Source organism: Spinacia oleracea, chromosome 2 (genome assembly GCF_020520425.1).
Source record: "Spinacia oleracea cultivar Varoflay chromosome 2, BTI_SOV_V1, whole genome shotgun sequence".
NCBI lineage: Eukaryota > Viridiplantae > Streptophyta > Magnoliopsida > Caryophyllales > Amaranthaceae > Spinacia > Spinacia oleracea.
In genome coordinates, this window is record NC_079488.1 from 67,426,240 (window position 1) to 67,443,905 (window position 17,666).

The 17,666-nt window shown below is 42.3% G+C and overlaps 1 protein-coding gene across 1 annotated transcript; it reads right to left on the bottom strand.

The window, feature by feature from the left end:
• Positions 1 to 346: 346 nt before the first annotated feature.
• LOC110799472 (acid phosphatase 1) lies at positions 347 to 4,377 on the bottom strand. Its single transcript, XM_022004741.2, has 3 exons — positions 3,891 to 4,377; positions 749 to 958; positions 347 to 643 (listed from the first exon to the last, which is right to left on the bottom strand). The coding sequence occupies exons 1-3, from the start codon at positions 4,286 to 4,288 to the stop codon at positions 466 to 468; spliced, it is 786 nt and encodes a 261-aa protein (XP_021860433.1). The 5' UTR covers positions 4,289 to 4,377; the 3' UTR covers positions 347 to 465.
• Positions 4,378 to 17,666: the final 13,289 nt, after the last annotated feature.

Here is a 17,666-nt window from a genome sequence, read left to right on the forward strand (position 1 = left end):
AATACGTTTTATTGACCATATGCGCAAACAAGCTAAAGCTTATGTCAATAAAGCTTATGGCAAGGATGGGGAGAGCAATGGTTGATGAAGAAGCTTTAGAGACGAGAAGGCAAGGATGGGTATGGATGACGGAAGGTCGTCTTATTTTGACCTGATTTCCTTGATACAAGAACTTCACTCATATCACCCGGCTGCTTGCTGATAGTATTAACTTTTTTTTTTTTTTTTTTTTTTTTTTGAGTGAGATAGTATTAACATTTTTAAGACACCCTCGTGATAGAGATTCATTATACTGACTGGTTGTAGAAAAATCGATTTTCAATATTTTTAATTAATTGCCAAATGGTTCTTCATTGAGAATTAGAAATGGACAAACTTTAATTTCTGTAACAAGATAGTTCAAATAATTCATTTTTCTGATGATAAATACAGGATGCAGCAATATGGAGATGCAATAATACAGTATCAAGCAATATAATACATTGGATTAGGGAGCTTAAAAGATCTCTGTGCAATTGCATACCCCAGCAGGTCACTCCATTGATCTCCCGAGTTGCCACGAATCCTGTAACCCTCATCTACCAACTCCTTTCTCTTCTCCGACTTGTACTCAACAGCCAATTTGCTTTTATCAGAAGGTCCCCTATTATTTCATTACATACACCAAACCGAGAAATTATAATGGACCAAATTAGGGATACAAGATAATCAGAACCTACAAGTATTGTTATTAAAATGTAAAACATACCTTAAGATCAATCTTTCCCAGTTATTGTAGCCTGCTAGCCGTAGATTTGCCTCAGTAGCATTTCTAAAGGGCTCACTCCTGCCAGTCAGGATAAATATTGTGAACCCGAGCCGCTGGAGCTCTTGGTACAAGCTCAAACTTGCTGACAAAGGAGGTGATTTCCCAAGCAGCATATACTCATCAAAAGACTCTTCATTAAAGATCTCTGATCTAAGCACCAGAAATGTAAGCATAGACTTAGGCCAAGGCAAGGGAGCAAGAATAGAAAGAATTAAGTATCGAACAGCTAGAGCTGGCAAATTTGATCATCTAAGTTATTGTCACCTTATGCATATATTCACACCATTCCTATATACTGATATGAGTATATAATGAGGAACAGTGGGACCGTTGATAATCAGAACAAAACATCAGTTCTTAATCATCAGCAACATCAATAAATAAAATAACTATCCAGAAGAAATTCCTGTCTCCCAAGGGAATCTACTCCATCAACACCACTGCCAATAACATTTGGATATGAAAATCAGAATTAATGTGTTTCTTCAAAGAGCAACAGAAAACAACACTGATTGAATTGTCCAAACCAGTAGCATACTAGCATGAAAATTTGATAATAAGATCAGAATCAATGTGATAACAAGATCAGCAATGACAAGGACAAGCAAGAAACAAATTGGTTATAACCTGCAGCAGAATAGCTAGTTTGCAGCAGAAACAAGCGTAATTCTGTTTACCGAGACTTTTTTGTGCTTAAATGAATTTTGGTAAGTAAATATCCTGTGCCATTGAACAATAATAGGACCATAAGTTGTTGAGATACAGAGGAATGTGTTCCCAATACGAAACAGAGGGAAAGAATTTTAGCATTCCTCAGGAACCCAAAAATGGCAAAAGAAAACAGATGGAGTAGGAATGTAGGATGCACAACTGACATCAGATAGCAGCAAACAGAAGTGAGAATTCTAGTTTCCCTAAACACATATTTCAGGGGAGATCAGTGGTGTGGAAAACAGGAAGCAAGAATGATGCTTTGCAAACGAAACCAGAAGTTAGAGTTTTATTTTCCCAACAATTTAGAGCAGAAGAACATAAATCTTTACCAAACGAAAGAGAAGCATTACTCCTCTGCAAGCCTTAGTTTTTAGTCAATAACATGTCTGCCTTAAATAAAAATATATCCACGTGCCGTGCCGTTGCTGATGTACCCATAGAGGGAAATTATCTTATCATTATTGCACAGTTCATTTTACGCCAATTAAGAGACAGAAATATCGTTCACTACATAGCTAAATAACAGTCAGAAAAATTGATGGCTTTACAAGCTCTATAGAGTAAATGGGTTGCTAAAATTGTGTATAATCACCTTTCTAAATGCAATTTTTTTTATTGTTTGCAAAGTTCTGCATAACCTCACCAAAACATCACGATACAGCAATCTTCCACAATTATCAACAGGGGAAACTAGAAATACTAATCATAATCGGCTCTAAATCAAACAAGCTCATATAAGTTTTATAAAATAAAAATGACACAACCTTGCATTACAATATCACCCCATTTGAAATTTTGAATATAGGAGTACAGGAAAGCCTTAACTTTATAATCTATCCACATGAAGTTTTCACTTAACCACCAAGAATCAACATAAACAAATTAACGAACGCATGGATCACTTGACCATTATATGTTGGAACAAAGAGGAATTAATTTCTGGGAATCAGTGATTTGACAAGAACAGGAAACAAGCATCACACTTCGCAAACGAAACCAGAAGTCATAGTTTCAGTTTCCAATGCTTGAAAAGAAAAAATTGCGACTTCACTTCTCAGAAGAGAAGCAAATTATGAAACCACTATATGCACGCTTCAATTCCTAGCCAATTAAATGTGTCCGATAAAGAAACACACATCCACTGCCATTGTTAATGAGTCTAATGACTAATGATAGATATCATTTACACTGCTAGCACAGGCTTCATTTTACTCTTTGCTCTTTAAGAGAGAAAATTATTAAAACATTAATCACCAACAGCAATAGGGTATATTACAACTCTACAAGCCAATCCATCAAAAAACATTGCATAAGCGATAGCTTTTCGAACTCTTTAGCGTTAATGAAAATCTGAAATGGTGTATAACCATTTTCAAAATCAAAATGTAGCTTGTTCATCATTTTCAATCCTAAATCAGCCTCACCAAAATGTCACACATCACTAACACAGCAGTCTTCCATACTTATCAACAGGGAAAACTATAAATTTTTTTCATTGTTCACTCTAGTTGAAACGAAACAAGCTCATACAGATCCTATAACTGAAAACTGACACAACCTTGCATAACATATCACAACATTTCAACATTAGACAGCCTCAATTTTTAACTAATAATCGATCCTCATAAAGAAACCACTTAACAACCTGCAGCATAAATAAATTTAATTCCAAGTCTAACCTTCCTTGCAACTAAAGGATCAACACAAACAAGTTCAGAACATTCACATGGGTCACATGACTATCAATATTTAACCTTCCTTTTAAGGTACGCATTAGCAAAACAAATAAAAAAAAATAAAAGAAAGAAGGCAAGAATACATTGATCATAACATTATAACAATAAAGAACTTCCGACCATGACCTCCTCGAAAAATGGATCAGCCACCAAATCAAACATCTGATCACGAACTTTTAATAGAACACAAGGAACTTCCCAAGTTCCATTTCCAGCATTTGGTTCTACAGAATCAGCTTAATTTAGTCCAGTCTATTAGGTAACTTAGTCCAGTCTAATCTATTAGGTAACTTCACCAAACTAAAGATCAACATTGATCCAAAAGTTGCATCCAATTTTCCATACGCAGGTAAAAACTAAATCCAATTGGGCTATAATCAAACATCAAATTTTGTACTCCATATTAAAAACATCAATTATCTCAAAATACTCAACAAGTCAGCAACCATATCTATAATGAATCACATAAAAAACTCTTGACAAAATATTTCTTAGATATCTTCCTTAAATTCTTTATGATAAATAAACATCAATAATCATCAAATCATTATATGCCAATCTCCAATTATTTAAAAACTAAGATCTTTAAAACCCAAAACAATGATAAATTTATTCAATGAAGAAAAACTCACCCATATCCATGAGTTTCATAGTAAGGTATATTGAAGAGAAGAGTTTCATCAACATCGAAAACCCAAGCGTCTTTTCCGTCGCCGGAAACATTGACGGATTTCGCGAATTCCAACTCGTCTTCAGCGACGATTTTGGAGTCTAATAAGTAGTGATCTCCAGTAATGTAGTTTTTCACGAAGTCAAAGCAGCGAGAAGGGATGGTAGACCATATCCCGGCGTCGTTAGTTTCGACAGAAAACCGCCAGCTCTCACAGAAGAGTTGATCATCTTTGCCGAGTTTGCGATTGCTGGGAAGGAGAAGGTGGTTTTCCGGGGAGAGAGATTGAGAAGGTGTGAAGGAGAGGAGAGAGATAAGGAGGAGGAGGGAGAGGGTGCGATGGTTTTGTGGTGACGCCATTGCCGGGAAACAAGGAAAAAAGTTGGTGGTTTAGAAATGGTATTGAAAGTTTCTGGACCAATTGCCAATTGGAGAACTAATCATTATCTAGTAATTTTGCTATTTGTGTTTTACTCATTCTTCGTTAGGTATGACAGGTGGGGCGAGGCCAGTTCATAGTTGGGCTAGGTTATGGTTCTACGGCCCGTATTTAGAAACACGGAGTATTTATTTTTACGGTAATGAAAAATCTTTTACGAGGTCCATCTCGATAGATAACCCCTAACTGCGGTACCCGGGTACAGCCAGCTCTGGCTGTACCCCAAAAAATGACGCACCTATATTGTTTGTTTTTTCTTGTCGATTGTTTGTTCTTTCTTGTTGCACTGTTTGTTCTTTCTTGTTGTACTGTTTGTTCTTTCATATTGTTTTTTAAATTCATCATAAAATTTTCATGATTGTTGTATTTTTTGTTATTTCTGTTACAGTCAGGGTAACCCTTAAACTGTAAAGCAAATAGTTTGAGTTTGAAGAACTCAAACCTTAGCAGAAACTAACAGTGAGTAGGAAAGAGATCGAGAAGAGAGAAGGAAGAAGATATTTATTAATTTTCTGAATGAAATGATTACAGGAACTTGTAATCTATTTATAAGCTAAAAGGAAAGAGAGAAACTAATCTCACAAAGCAGCTAAGGCAAAGAAGAGAAATAACAGAAAAGAAATCAGTTAGGAATTCTGTTATAACAGAATTTTCCTCCAAAACTGAAAGTCAATATTAAAGTCAACATGATAAGTCAAACACAAGCTTATTGACCTCCTTAAAGAAGACTTGTCTCAAGTCTTAGCAACAATTATGGAACAGGAAAAGAAGGGAACCTCTGAACAAAATCTTTGCCTTTTTCCCAACTAGCTTCATGAAGTGGACAGTGATGCCACTGTACTAGGTACTGAATTTGATCCTTGTTCTGGAATTGCACCACTCTTGTGTCTAGTATAGCTTCTGGCTGTATAACAAGATCTTCCTCTCGGCCTTGTAGCCAAATAGGAACTTGAGTAGCCACTGGTAAAGTGCCATGCATGAAACTTCTTAAGTTGAGACACATGGAATACATTATGGATCTTGCTATGGTTAGGCAACTTGAGTTTATAAGCAACCTTCCCAATTTTGGTATCCACCTGAAATGGACCAAAATACCTAGGAGCCAGTTTTTGGTTGCTTCTGTGTTGCACTATATTCTGTCTATAAGGTTGCAACTTGAGCAACACCCAATCACCAGTATTAAAATATCTGTCAGATCTATGCTTGTCAGTTTGTGACTTCATTATTGCTTGGGCCCTAGTTAAATGGAACTTGATGAGCGCAAGCATCTGTTCTCTTCTTTGTAAACTTCTATCTACCACCTCAATGGGAGAATCACCAGCAAGATAAGGTAGGTACACAGGTGGAGGTTGATTGTACACCACCTCATAAGGGGTAAGTTGGATAGCAGATTGGAAATGAGTATTATACCACCATTCAGCCATGGGCAACCATAAACTCCACTCCTTGGGTTTCTCCCCACACATACTGACATACACCTAAGATAGGTCTCCAAACACCTGTTGACCACTTTAGTTTGGCCATCAGTTTCAGGGTGATAAGCAGAGGATAGGAGAAACTCAGTACCATGCAAAGAGAATAACCCTTTCCAGAACTGACTTAAGAAGATGACATCTCTATCACTTACAATACTCTTTGGCCAATCATGTAGTTTAAATATATGATCAAGGTAGGCTTGGGCAACTTCAACAGCAGAATAGGGGTGTGACAAGGCAACAAAATGAGCATATTTACCCAATCTTTCAACTACCACAAAAATAACTTCTTTTCCATTGGATTTAGGAAATCCTCCAATAAAGTCCATTAAGATGTCTACCCAAACTTCTTCAGGTATTGGTAGGGGTTGTAATAATCCAGGCTTTGCAGAGGTGTCATACTTAGAAAGTTGACAAGTGGGACACTTTCTGACATACTGTATAACATCCTTTGTCATTCCTCTCCATGAAAACAAAGTCTTTAGCTTCTTCAAAGTAATGTCTCTGCCAGAATTCCCACACTCAGGTGAGGCATGATGCCAATTCAGAAATTTGCTCCTTAGATTCTCATCAGGACCAATTACCAATCTTGCATTTTTATGTAACAACCCATCTTGTAGCTTGTAGTGAGCAACAGATTGCCCTTGTTGTAACTGAGTGACAATATTAAGAATATTGTTATCATTAGTGTTGTGGGGTTTTTCCGGTGAGATACCTTGGAGGTTTTCCGGTAACTTTTAAGGATTTCACAAGATTGTATTTTTATAGAGAGAGAAAGTAGAGAGAAGGCAGAGCAGCAATTGCTCTTGAATGTATTGATTGTGACCCCTTTTTCTAGGGAAGTGGGACTATTTATAGTACTAGGTTTTTGTGGGAATGACCTAATATTCCCTTTACATGATTGGCTAGGGTATGGGAGGAGGACATGTGTCCTTTCTCCTTACAATTCCCTGGCCCTTTTGGCAATAGTGGGCTTTTTGGGCCTATTGTGCTAATTATACCACTTGGAATACCTACTACCTAGGCCCCTTTTCAGGTATAGGTACATTACATCCATTTATACATTCTTAAATACAAATACATATACATTGTAAATACGTAGATTGATACCCATGTTGTGGTCTAGTCTTCGTATGGTTTCTGCTTAGGGGGCGTAATACGTGCCATGTGTCGCATCCTCATTGGTACACGAAGGCATGGTAATTTTGCCCACAACATTTGCCCCTCAAGAAGGGCATTTCTGGAAACACTTTCCGGGTATCGCTTCTTGACCTTTGATTTGCATCTTCGTCTTTGGGACAGGCGTTGAGGGGGTGACACGTGTCACCTTTCTCCATTTTGCCCCTCCCTATATATAGATGTTAGGTTATGATTCATATGACAGTTCATAAATCATGCGGAAAAACCATAAAGCCAGGAAACATATTATTTACACATAATCATTTAGCATAGTTTAGATGCATACTCTTTGTTGCGTGCCTTCCCTAGCTGCGCCCGAACCGAACAAGAACAAGTCTTTAGGACTCCAAGTGTCGTCCCTCCGTAGATAGTCCACAGCACGTCCGGATCCGCCTTAAGATTGACCAACTAGAATCGCCCTTAAGGTTCTAATATTTTCGGTTGGGTAGGCAAGAATATTGGCTGATTTTTCTGCTTAAAAATCTTAGTTTTGAATACTTAAAAACTTGTATATAAATAATGACCCCTAGGCCTTTATTTATAGAGTTATGGAAAAGGAATCGCAATCCTAGTAGGATACGAATTAATTGAAATTAGAATCCTACATGAATTCTATTTAATTAATTTATCTAATTAGGAATAGGAATTTAATCACACACTAACTCTTGCAGTTTTAGGAATCACGCATGAGCACAAACTCACACACACACACGGCAGCCACAAGGGCTGCCCATGCGCATGCGAGCAGCAGCCCATGCAGCGCGGCCCACGCATCCGTGGCCTTGGTGCGCGCTGGGCTTGTGGCGTGCGTGCTTGCTGGGCGATGGCCTGGCTTCGTGCTGGGCCTTCGTCCGGCAGGCCTCGTCCGATGCTAATTCGTACGATACGCTTCCGATTAAATTTCCATTTCCGGAATCTATTTCCGATACGAACAATATTTAATATTTCCGATTCCGGAATTAATTTCCGTTTCGAACAAATATTTAATATTTCCGTTTCCGGAATTATTTTCCGATTCCGGTAATATTTCCGATTCTGACAATATTTCCGTTTCCGGCAATATTTCCGATTCTGGTAATATTTCCATTTCCAATAATATTTTCCGATACGTACCATGTTTCCGTTTCCGGCAACATCTACGACTTGGATAATATTCATATTTCCGATACGATCCATATTTCCGTTTCCGGCAATATCATCGTTTCCGGAGTATTCATTTCTTGCCTGTGACGATCTTAGCTCCCACTGAAACCAAGATCCGTCGGTTCCGAATATTCATAGATGGAGTATTTAATGCCATTAAATACTTGATCCGTTTACGTACTATTTGTGTGACCCTACGGGTTCAGTCAAGAGTAAGCTGTGGATTAATATCATTAATTCCACTTGAACTGAAGCGGCCTCTAGCTAGGCATTCAGCTCACTTGATCTCACTGAATTATTAACTTGTTAATTAATACTGAACCGCATTTATTAGACTTAACATAGAATGCATACTTGGACCAAGGGCATTATTTCCTTCAATAGAGGGGGGTGAAATTCATTTATTACATTTCGTTTTCACATAGCTATTCACAGGCGATTTCCGGCGAACTCCCACCACCAGCAGGCGATTTCCGGCCACCGCGAGACCCAACCTGTTCTTCACCAAGATCAACCTGTTCTTCACCAAACTCAACCTGTTCTTCACCAAGTACTTCACAGATCCTTCAAGGTTAGTTTTCGCCTTTCTTCCTTGTTTTTGTTATCCCCTCGTCATTTTTTCCCTTTGTTAGCGGCCGGCCTCCTAGTACTAGGTAAGGGTTTGAAGGTTTTAATTGGGATTTTTCCGCCGTTCGTCTTTTGTCGGGGCGGACGTCCAATCGCGTCTTTTTCTTCTTTGTTGGTCACTCCTAAGCCGTACTTCGTTCACTATGCAGAAGGCATGGCTAGAACCAAGCAAACGGCAGATCCTACGCGCCTGCGCTTGCGGGAGGAAACATTCACACCCCTTAGGGAGAGATATTCTTCCACCGCCCCGGCAGCCAACGAAGAATATGCCGAGCTCTTTCAAGAGATCGATGAATATGTCGAGGTGGAGGAGCAAACGGCAAGCTCGTCAGGGGGTACAGCGAGCCAGGCAGTGGGGGAGTCGAGCGTCGCTCCATCGCCATCGGCCGACGAGGAGCAAGAGGCTGCTCCCCAGCCTATTAGGCCCAGAGGACGGGAGGAGGCCCAACTGCTTCCGTCGGAGATTCACCCAGACATGGGCTGGATGCGGTGGCTAGACAGGCATGGGGCCCAGATGAGGGACGACCTCTGCGTGGGGGAGGGGTACCAGATGCGTGTGCCGGCCGGTCTGGACTCGACCGTCAGCCTGCTTGCCGAGGGAGAATTCCCAGTGTATGCCGCATCCATCAAGCTCGGCATGAGATTCCCTCCACACCCCTTCGTTGTGGAAGTGTTAGATGGTTTTAACATTGGGGTGGCCCAGCTGACCCCCAACTCGTGGGCTGATATCTTTGGCTATATTGCCAAATGTGCGCTGAACGACGTGGAACCTTCTTTCAACGCTTTTTTTCATCTGGTCTCCCTCTCTCGTTCCCCCAGTGCCGCCAAAGGGTGGTTCAATCTGAGCAGCCGTGGTACATACCAGACAGTGGTCGATAAGCTCAGCAAATGGCATATGTGGAGGAAAAGATGGGTCGTGTTTTACACGGACGACCAAGAGATGTACGAGAGGATGAGCCGCTGGAATTGCAATGCCAACTATATGGACCGTGACGAGCCCCTCCCACCCCTTACTGCCGAGGAGTGGGATCAAATAATGGTCATGTTCAAGGCCAACACTTACCACTTAACCGCTGACAAGACTTTCCATGTGCCGGCCGAGTGGTTGCCGCACATTAGTCAGTTTCGGAATGAGGCCTTTCTAGCGGCCGTAGGCTTAGGATATTCTATGACTCGAGGTTGTATGCCAAATTATGTGCCGTCCCGCGTTGGTCTATTCATTTTTTCTAATTTTGGAATTATTTTGTTCACAGCGGAAGGGATGAGCAAGTTATCGGCGGCGGATATTGGGAAGGGCGACATGACCGATTGGATGGCCGACATCTATGAGGCCAAGATGCAGAAGGCCAAGGCCGAGTTGGAGGAGAAGGTGAGTATTCTCTTAGGTTGTAGTCTTTGCAAGTTAAGCTTTTCCCGTCCAGTGTCTACAGTGGGCGTCTTTTTTAGTGACGAGCCGTTATCTTGGCGTGTGACCCGTGTTTGCTAAGGTAGGCCTCGTCACTTTTTAATGAAGGGCCCCTAAGTTAGTGTTTTTCTTGCAATTGCCAAGGTGTGCCTCGTCACATTTTAAGACGGGCGTCCCTTTGGTGACGAGCCATTTTTTTCGCAAGTGACTCGTGATTGATAGGGTACGCCTCGTCATTTTTGAGACGGGCGTCCTTTTTAATGACGAGCCACTATTTTGTGAGTGACTTGCACTTGGTAAGGTACGCCTCGTCATTTTCGAGACGGGCGTCCTTCTTAATGACGAGCCACTATTCTGTGAGTGACTTGCACTTGATAAGGTACGCCTCGTCATTTTCGAGACGGGCGTCCTTTTTAATGACGAGCCACTATTCAGTGAGTGACTTGTGATTGATAAGGTACGCCTCGTCGTTTTCGGGACGGGCGTCCTTTTTAATGACGAGCCACTATCTTGTGAGTGACATGTGATTGAAAGGGTACGCCTCGTCATTTTTGAGACCGGCGTCCTTTTGAATGACGAGCCACTATCTTGTGAGTGACATGTGATTGAAAGGGTACGCCTCGTCATTTTTGAGACCGGCGTCATTTTGAATGACGAGCCACTATCTTGTGAGTGACATGTGATTGAAAGGGTACGCCTCGTCATTTTTGAGACGGGCGTCCTTTTGAATGACGAGCCACTATCTTGTGAGTGACTTGTGATTGAAAGGGTACGCCTTGTCATTTTTGAGACGGGCGTCCTTTTGAATGACGAGCCACTATCTTGTGAGTGACTTGTGATTGATAAGGTACGCCTCGTCATTTTTGAGACGGGCGTCCTTTTGAATGACGAGCCACTATCTTGTGAGTGACTTGTGATTGATAAGGTATGCCTCGTCATTTTTGAGACGGGCGTCCTTTTGAATGACGAGCCACTATCTTGTGAGTGACTTGTGATTGATGACGAGCCACTATTCAGTGAATGACTTGTAATTCATCACGAGGCCCAATATCTGACTGTCCTTTACGCTCTTTTTTCTATTTAGCAAGCTAAGGACGCGGCTAAGGCGTCAGGGAAGAAAAAGGGGACGACTCTGTCCCAATTGAAGAAAAGGGTCGTGCCAGCTGGCTCGAAGACTCCGAGTACCTTCAAAAAGCCCAAACCTATACCCCGCCGTCTGGTGAAGAAGGGCGAGTCAAAGGTTGCTGAGGGGGGTCGCCCTGATGACGATGAGATTGGCGTGGACAAGCCGTCTCTGGTTGTGGACTTGGTGTCCAAATCAAAGTCTGGTGGGCTTCCTGACGAGTTGGAGGACCCTCTTTCGGGAATTCCGGCCGACGTCCGTTCCCAGATTCCTGCGGAGGTCGCCCGCCGAGCTAGGTCATCGGGCGGTAAGTATTATTCGAACGTCGTTCAGACGTATCGAGCCTCCTCTGGCAGTTCTTCTTACTCTCCGCGTTATCCTAAGGCCGTTGTTTTTCCTATAGCTAAAGACAAAGGGAAGGACGCAGCTGATGCAGAGGACGAGAACGTACCCGCTACTCCTCACTATTCGTCAAAGGATAGGGTGGCTATATGCCGTAAGGTATTTAAGGCCGTCCCCGCAGAGTATGTTGCTTCTCTTCCTGGCCGCAAGACTGACGCCCAATTTGGTGCAATCCAGGCCACCCTACTCGACATGAGTCTATTTCCCACTTTGCTTGTACTTGTTTTTCTTTTCTTGTACTTGTTTTTTCTTTTCAAGTCATTTACTAACATGTAGCTCCTTTTGCAGTTGTTCTGCCGCATGGAATTCTGCAAGAGTTGGAAGACGCGCACTGCTGAGGAGCTCAAAGCTCAGGTGGCTGAGTCCACCCACCATGGCGACTATGCGTTCAAATCCATTGAAGAGGTCCGCCTGCAGATGCAGACGACCATAGACCTTCAAGAAAAGGAGGTAGCTTCATTGAGGTCTGACAAGGCCGAGCTGCTTAAGAAGATCTTGGCGCAGGACAAAGACATGGTGACAATGGTCGAGGAAGCCAAGACAGCGGCGGCGGAAATACGGACGCTTCAGGACCAGTTGCGGGAGTACCCTCAGGTCAAAGAGGCGGCTGAGGAAGCCGAGCATCTTCGGGGGGAGCTGGAGACGGCCAGGTCGCAAGTTCGCACCTTGCGTGAGCGTCTTCTGGAATCCTATGATCAGGGGGAGCAAGCGGCCAAGGACGCTGTGAAGCACGCCTGGGAGAGCCACATGCCAGAGTATGATCTCGCGTGGTTCCAGCGGCGATTGGAACACAGTGCCGCTGTGTTGGCTGCTGAGCGTCTCGGTCAGCCGCCCCCTGAGTTTGTACCTTCTGATGATGAGGACGATGCGGCTGCTCCCTAATTTGCTTCCTTCCAAGTTCTTCAAAATTTTATTCAAGTGTTCCCATGCCTAAGGGCAAAAACAATTATTTTGTTAAGTTTTGGCGCTGCTGGCGTCTGTACCATTGTGCCTGCTGAGCACACAACAATTTCTTTCTTTTTTGTTTTTGAATTCTGGGCTACTTTTACACGCCTTTCTACGGGCGTTGTTTTATAAGTAAATAGGTTATTTTTGTTGCTTCTTTTATCTCGCATTTATTTGCTCTTCGTAATTTGATTATTCCTTAATCAATAGGCTTAATCAATAGGTATGGTAGCCAAGGTGCAACTGAGTATACACTAAGCACGTTGGTGCCGCAGGCAACTGAGCATGCGCTAGGCACTACTGTGGTCGTCTCTTTCCTTGGCGAGCGTGTCTATACCGATATTGATTGACGCAAGTCAATCAATAGGTATGATTGCCGCTAGACATGCTCGTCAAATGGACTGGACGGCCAAATGTTCGTGCCGCCGCACTTTTGAGCAAACAACCTTTGTTTCAAAGTTATTGGTGCCGCAGGCAACTGAGCATGCGCTAGGCACTACTGTGGTCGTCTCTTTCCTTGGCGAGCGTGTCTATACCGATATTGATTGACGCAAGTCAATCAATAGGTATGATTGCCGCTAGACATGCTCGTCAAATGGACTGGACGGCCAAATGTTCGTGCCGCCGCACATTTGAGCAAACAACCTTTGTTTCAAAGTTATTCGTGCCGCTGAGCTATTGAGCAAACAACCTATGTTTCAAAGTTGTTCATGCCGCTGAGCTTTTTGAACAAATAACTTATGATTTAAGTTTATTTATGCCGCTGGCACTTACTATGCCGTACTGGTTGGCCAGCGGCTTGCTATACTGGGAAGGGAGTTAGATAGGTGATCAGCCTACAACTTGGTGCTAATCTGGGCCACTTATTAGGCTTCAAACAATTAGTCTTGCTGAGAGTTTTTGCTAATCTGGGCCACTTCTCAGGCCGTCATACAATTAGGCTTTGGTTATGCATTGGAGTGTACATTTTTATATTCATTGTGCGAGCAATAAATATTACGAGACAAATAGAGTAGTATTATTTATAACTTTGCAAGGCGAATTTAGCCGGTTACAAAAGTAATTACTACCCTACTATGACCATTAGAGGCCGCCCCTTGGGCAATGGATCGTGGTACGTAAGACAAAGCTTAGCACATATTTAGAAGAAATACTTCTTGAGATTGTCGGCATTCCAAGTGCGCAAAATAGGCCGGCCCTGCATGTCTTGAATGCGGTAGGTTCCATCTCTAACCTCATCATAGATCTCATAAGGTCCCTCCCAAGTGGGCGTCAGCTTACCCTGTTCGTTTGCTCGTCCTGTGGATTCCATTTTCCTGAGGACAAAATCTCCCACTTTGAGCACTCTATTAGAGACTTTCTTGTTGTATTCTCTTGCCATTCTTATCTTGTACAGCTGTTGTCTGAGCGCTGCATTTCCTCTAACCTCGGGCAGGAAGTCCAGGGCTGCTTTCATTGTCTCCCAGTTAGCATTTTCGTCATACAGCATGACTCTCAACATTGGTTCACACATTTCTATGGGTAGGACAGCCTCGGCGCCATAGGCTAGCAAGAAGGGTGTTTCACCGATTGAATTCTTAGCCGTGGTGCGGATGGACCATAAGACATTTGGCAGCTCATCAGCCCATAGACCTTTGGCTTCGTCAAGCTTCTTTTTCATTCCTTCGGAGATAATTTTGTTGAACGCCTCTACCTGACCATTGGCTTGGGGACGTCCGACTGATGCAAAACAAGTGTGTATGCCGTGATCTGCCAGCCACTTTTTCAGCTTAGGCGTCTCAAACTGGGGCCCATTATCGAAGACGATAGCCTGTGGAATCCCAAAGCGAGTCATGATGTTCTTCCAAATGAATGCTCTCACATCAGTAGTTTTTATGTTTTTGAGCGCTTCTGCCTCCACCCATTTGGTGAAGTAATCTACAGCAACGATGACATAACGCCTTCCTCCTGGTGCGGCCGTAAATGGGCCTAGAAGATCCATCCCCCACTTAGCAAATGGAATTGGGCTTGTAATGGGCGTCAGAACTCGTGCCAGTCGGTGTATTAGGTGAGAAAAACGCTGGCATTTGTCACACTTCTGGACCAGTGAAATTGCGTCCTCCTTAAGAGTCGGCCAGTAATAGCCGGTTCGAAGTGCCTTTTCAGCCAAAGCCCTTCCACCAATATGCGAGCTGCACAACCCCTGATGAAGGTCTTCTAAAATTTCCTGCCCCTTCTCAGGTGTTACACATCTTAACAAAGGACGGGAGTAGGCCTTTTTATAGAGGGTGTCGTTCCACATTTCAAACCAAGAGCATTTCTTCTGAAGTTTTGCCGCTTCCCTTGAGTCTTCGGGCAAGACTCCATTCATTTTGAAGTTTACTATGTCATCCATCCATGTGGACGTCCTGTCAAGAGTTTCCACCTCCATTTGCTCAACACTTTTGTGTTCTTTTACCTCCCAAAACACGTGCCGAGGGGTATCACAAGACGCGGAACTTGCCAATTTTGACAGGGCATCAGCTTGGTTATTTTCCGAGCGAGGGGCTTGCCTTACTTCAAAACTTTTCAGTGGCTCTACTTCCTGATGGACGGCCTGCATGTATTTGACCATAGTCGGATCCCTAGCTTCGTAGGTCCCATTAACTTGGCTCACAATCAGTTGGGAGTCAAATAGTGCTACAATCTCCTCGGCGCCTGCCGCCTTACACATTTTAATGCCACAAAGCAGTGCTTCATATTCCGCTTCATTATTTGACGCCTGGAAGTTAAATCGCATATCATACTCAAAAGTATCTCCTTCTGGGGAGTGACAGATTATCCCAGCTCCACATCCATTCTGTGTGGATGAACCGTCTACATACACTGTCCACACCGTGTTTGTATTATTGGCAAAGTCTGGCCTCGACATTTCAACAATAAAGTCGGCACATGCCTGCCCCTTGACAGCTTTCCTCGGCTCATAGGTGATATCAAAGGCGTTCAGCTCTATTGCCCAATTCAGCATTCGTCCTGACGCCTCCAGCTTTGTAAATGGCAGTTTGAGCGGTTGATCTGTGTAGACCACTATTTTGTGAGCTAAGAAATAAGGACGGAGCTTTTTGCTGGCCATGAACAGAGCTAAGCCAAACTTTTCCACTGTAGAGCTAAGCCATGAACAGAGCTAAGCCACTCCAGAACTGACTTAAGAAGATGACATCTCTATCACTTACAATACTCTTTGGCCAATCATGTAGTTTAAATATATGATCAAGGTAGGCTTGGGCAACTTCAACAGCAGAATAGGGGTGTGACAAGGCAACAAAATGAGCATATTTACCCAATCTTTCAACTACCACAAAAATAACTTCTTTTCCATTGGATTTAGGAAATCCTCCAATAAAGTCCATTAAGATGTCTACCCAAACTTCTTCAGGTATTGGTAGGGGTTGTAATAATCCAGGCTTTGCAGAGGTGTCATACTTAGAAAGTTGACAAGTGGGACACTTTCTGACATACTGTATAACATCCTTTGTCATTCCTCTCCATGAAAACAAAGTCTTTAGCTTCTTCAAAGTAATGTCTCTGCCAGAATTCCCACACTCAGGTGAGGCATGATGCCAATTCAGAAATTTGCTCCTTAGATTCTCATCAGGACCAATTACCAATCTTGCATTTTTATGTAACAACCCATCTTGTAGCTTGTAGTGAGCAACAGATTGCCCTTGTTGTAACTGAGTGACAATATTAAGAATATTGTTATCATTAGTGTTGTGGGGTTTTTCCGGTGAGATACCTTGGAGGTTTTCCGGTAACTTTTAAGGATTTCACAAGATTGTATTTTTATAGAGAGAGAAAGTAGAGAGAAGGCAGAGCAGCAATTGCTCTTGAATGTATTGATTGTGACCCCTTTTTCTAGGGAAGTGGGACTATTTATAGTACTAGGTTTTTGTGGGAATGACCTAATATTCCCTTTACATGATTGGCTAGGGTATGGGAGGAGGACATGTGTCCTTTCTCCTTACAATTCCCTGGCCCTTTTGGCAATAGTGGGCTTTTTGGGCCTATTGTGCTAATTATACCACTTGGAATACCTACTACCTAGGCCCCTTTTCAGGTATAGGTACATTACATACATTTATACATTCTTAAATACAAATACATATACATTGTAAATACGTAGATTGATACCCATGCTGTGGTCTAGTCTTCGTATGGTTTCTGCTTAGGGGGCGTAATACGTGCCATGTGTCGCATCCTCATTGGTACACGGAGGCATGGTAATTTTGCCCACAACAATTAGCATAACTACTCTTACTTTGATCATGCAAGTCTGAAGAGACTAAAGATATAGCCATGCATAATAATTCAGCTCCCTGTACCCTAGACAAAGCATCAGCAGCTACATTCTCCTTACCACTCTTAAATTGTATTTCATAATCAAAACCCATCAACTTTGACAACCAAAGTTGTTGGAAAGGGGTAGAATTCTTCTGCTGTAGTAACCATTTTAAACTCTTTTGATCTGTCCTGATGATGAAATGACCAGCAATCAAATATTGTTCCCATTTCTGTACAGCAAAGACAATAGCCAACAACTCCTTTTCATAAACAGATAGCCTTTGCCATTTGGGACCCAAAGATCTACTGATGAAAGCAAGTGGGTGATTATCCTGCATGAGAACAACTCCTATTCCAGTTTTTGATGCATCTGTTTCTAGAAAAAAAGATTTAGAAAAGTCAGGAACTGCCAAAACTGGAGCTGAAGTCAAGGCTTCTTTCAATTTTTAAAAAGATGATTGAGCATTGTCATTCCAGGCAAATACTCCTTTTTCAATAAATTAGTCAATTCCTTGCTAATGACAACATAATGGCCTCAAAAATTTTCTGTAATATCTAGCTAATCCCAAAAAACTTCTTAAATCTTTGACTGAAGTAGGAACTGGCCAGCTTGATATGGCAGAAATTTTCTTAGGATCTGTTTCCACCCCTTTAGCAGAGATAAAATGACCTAAATACTCTACTTTATCAGTAGAAAATAT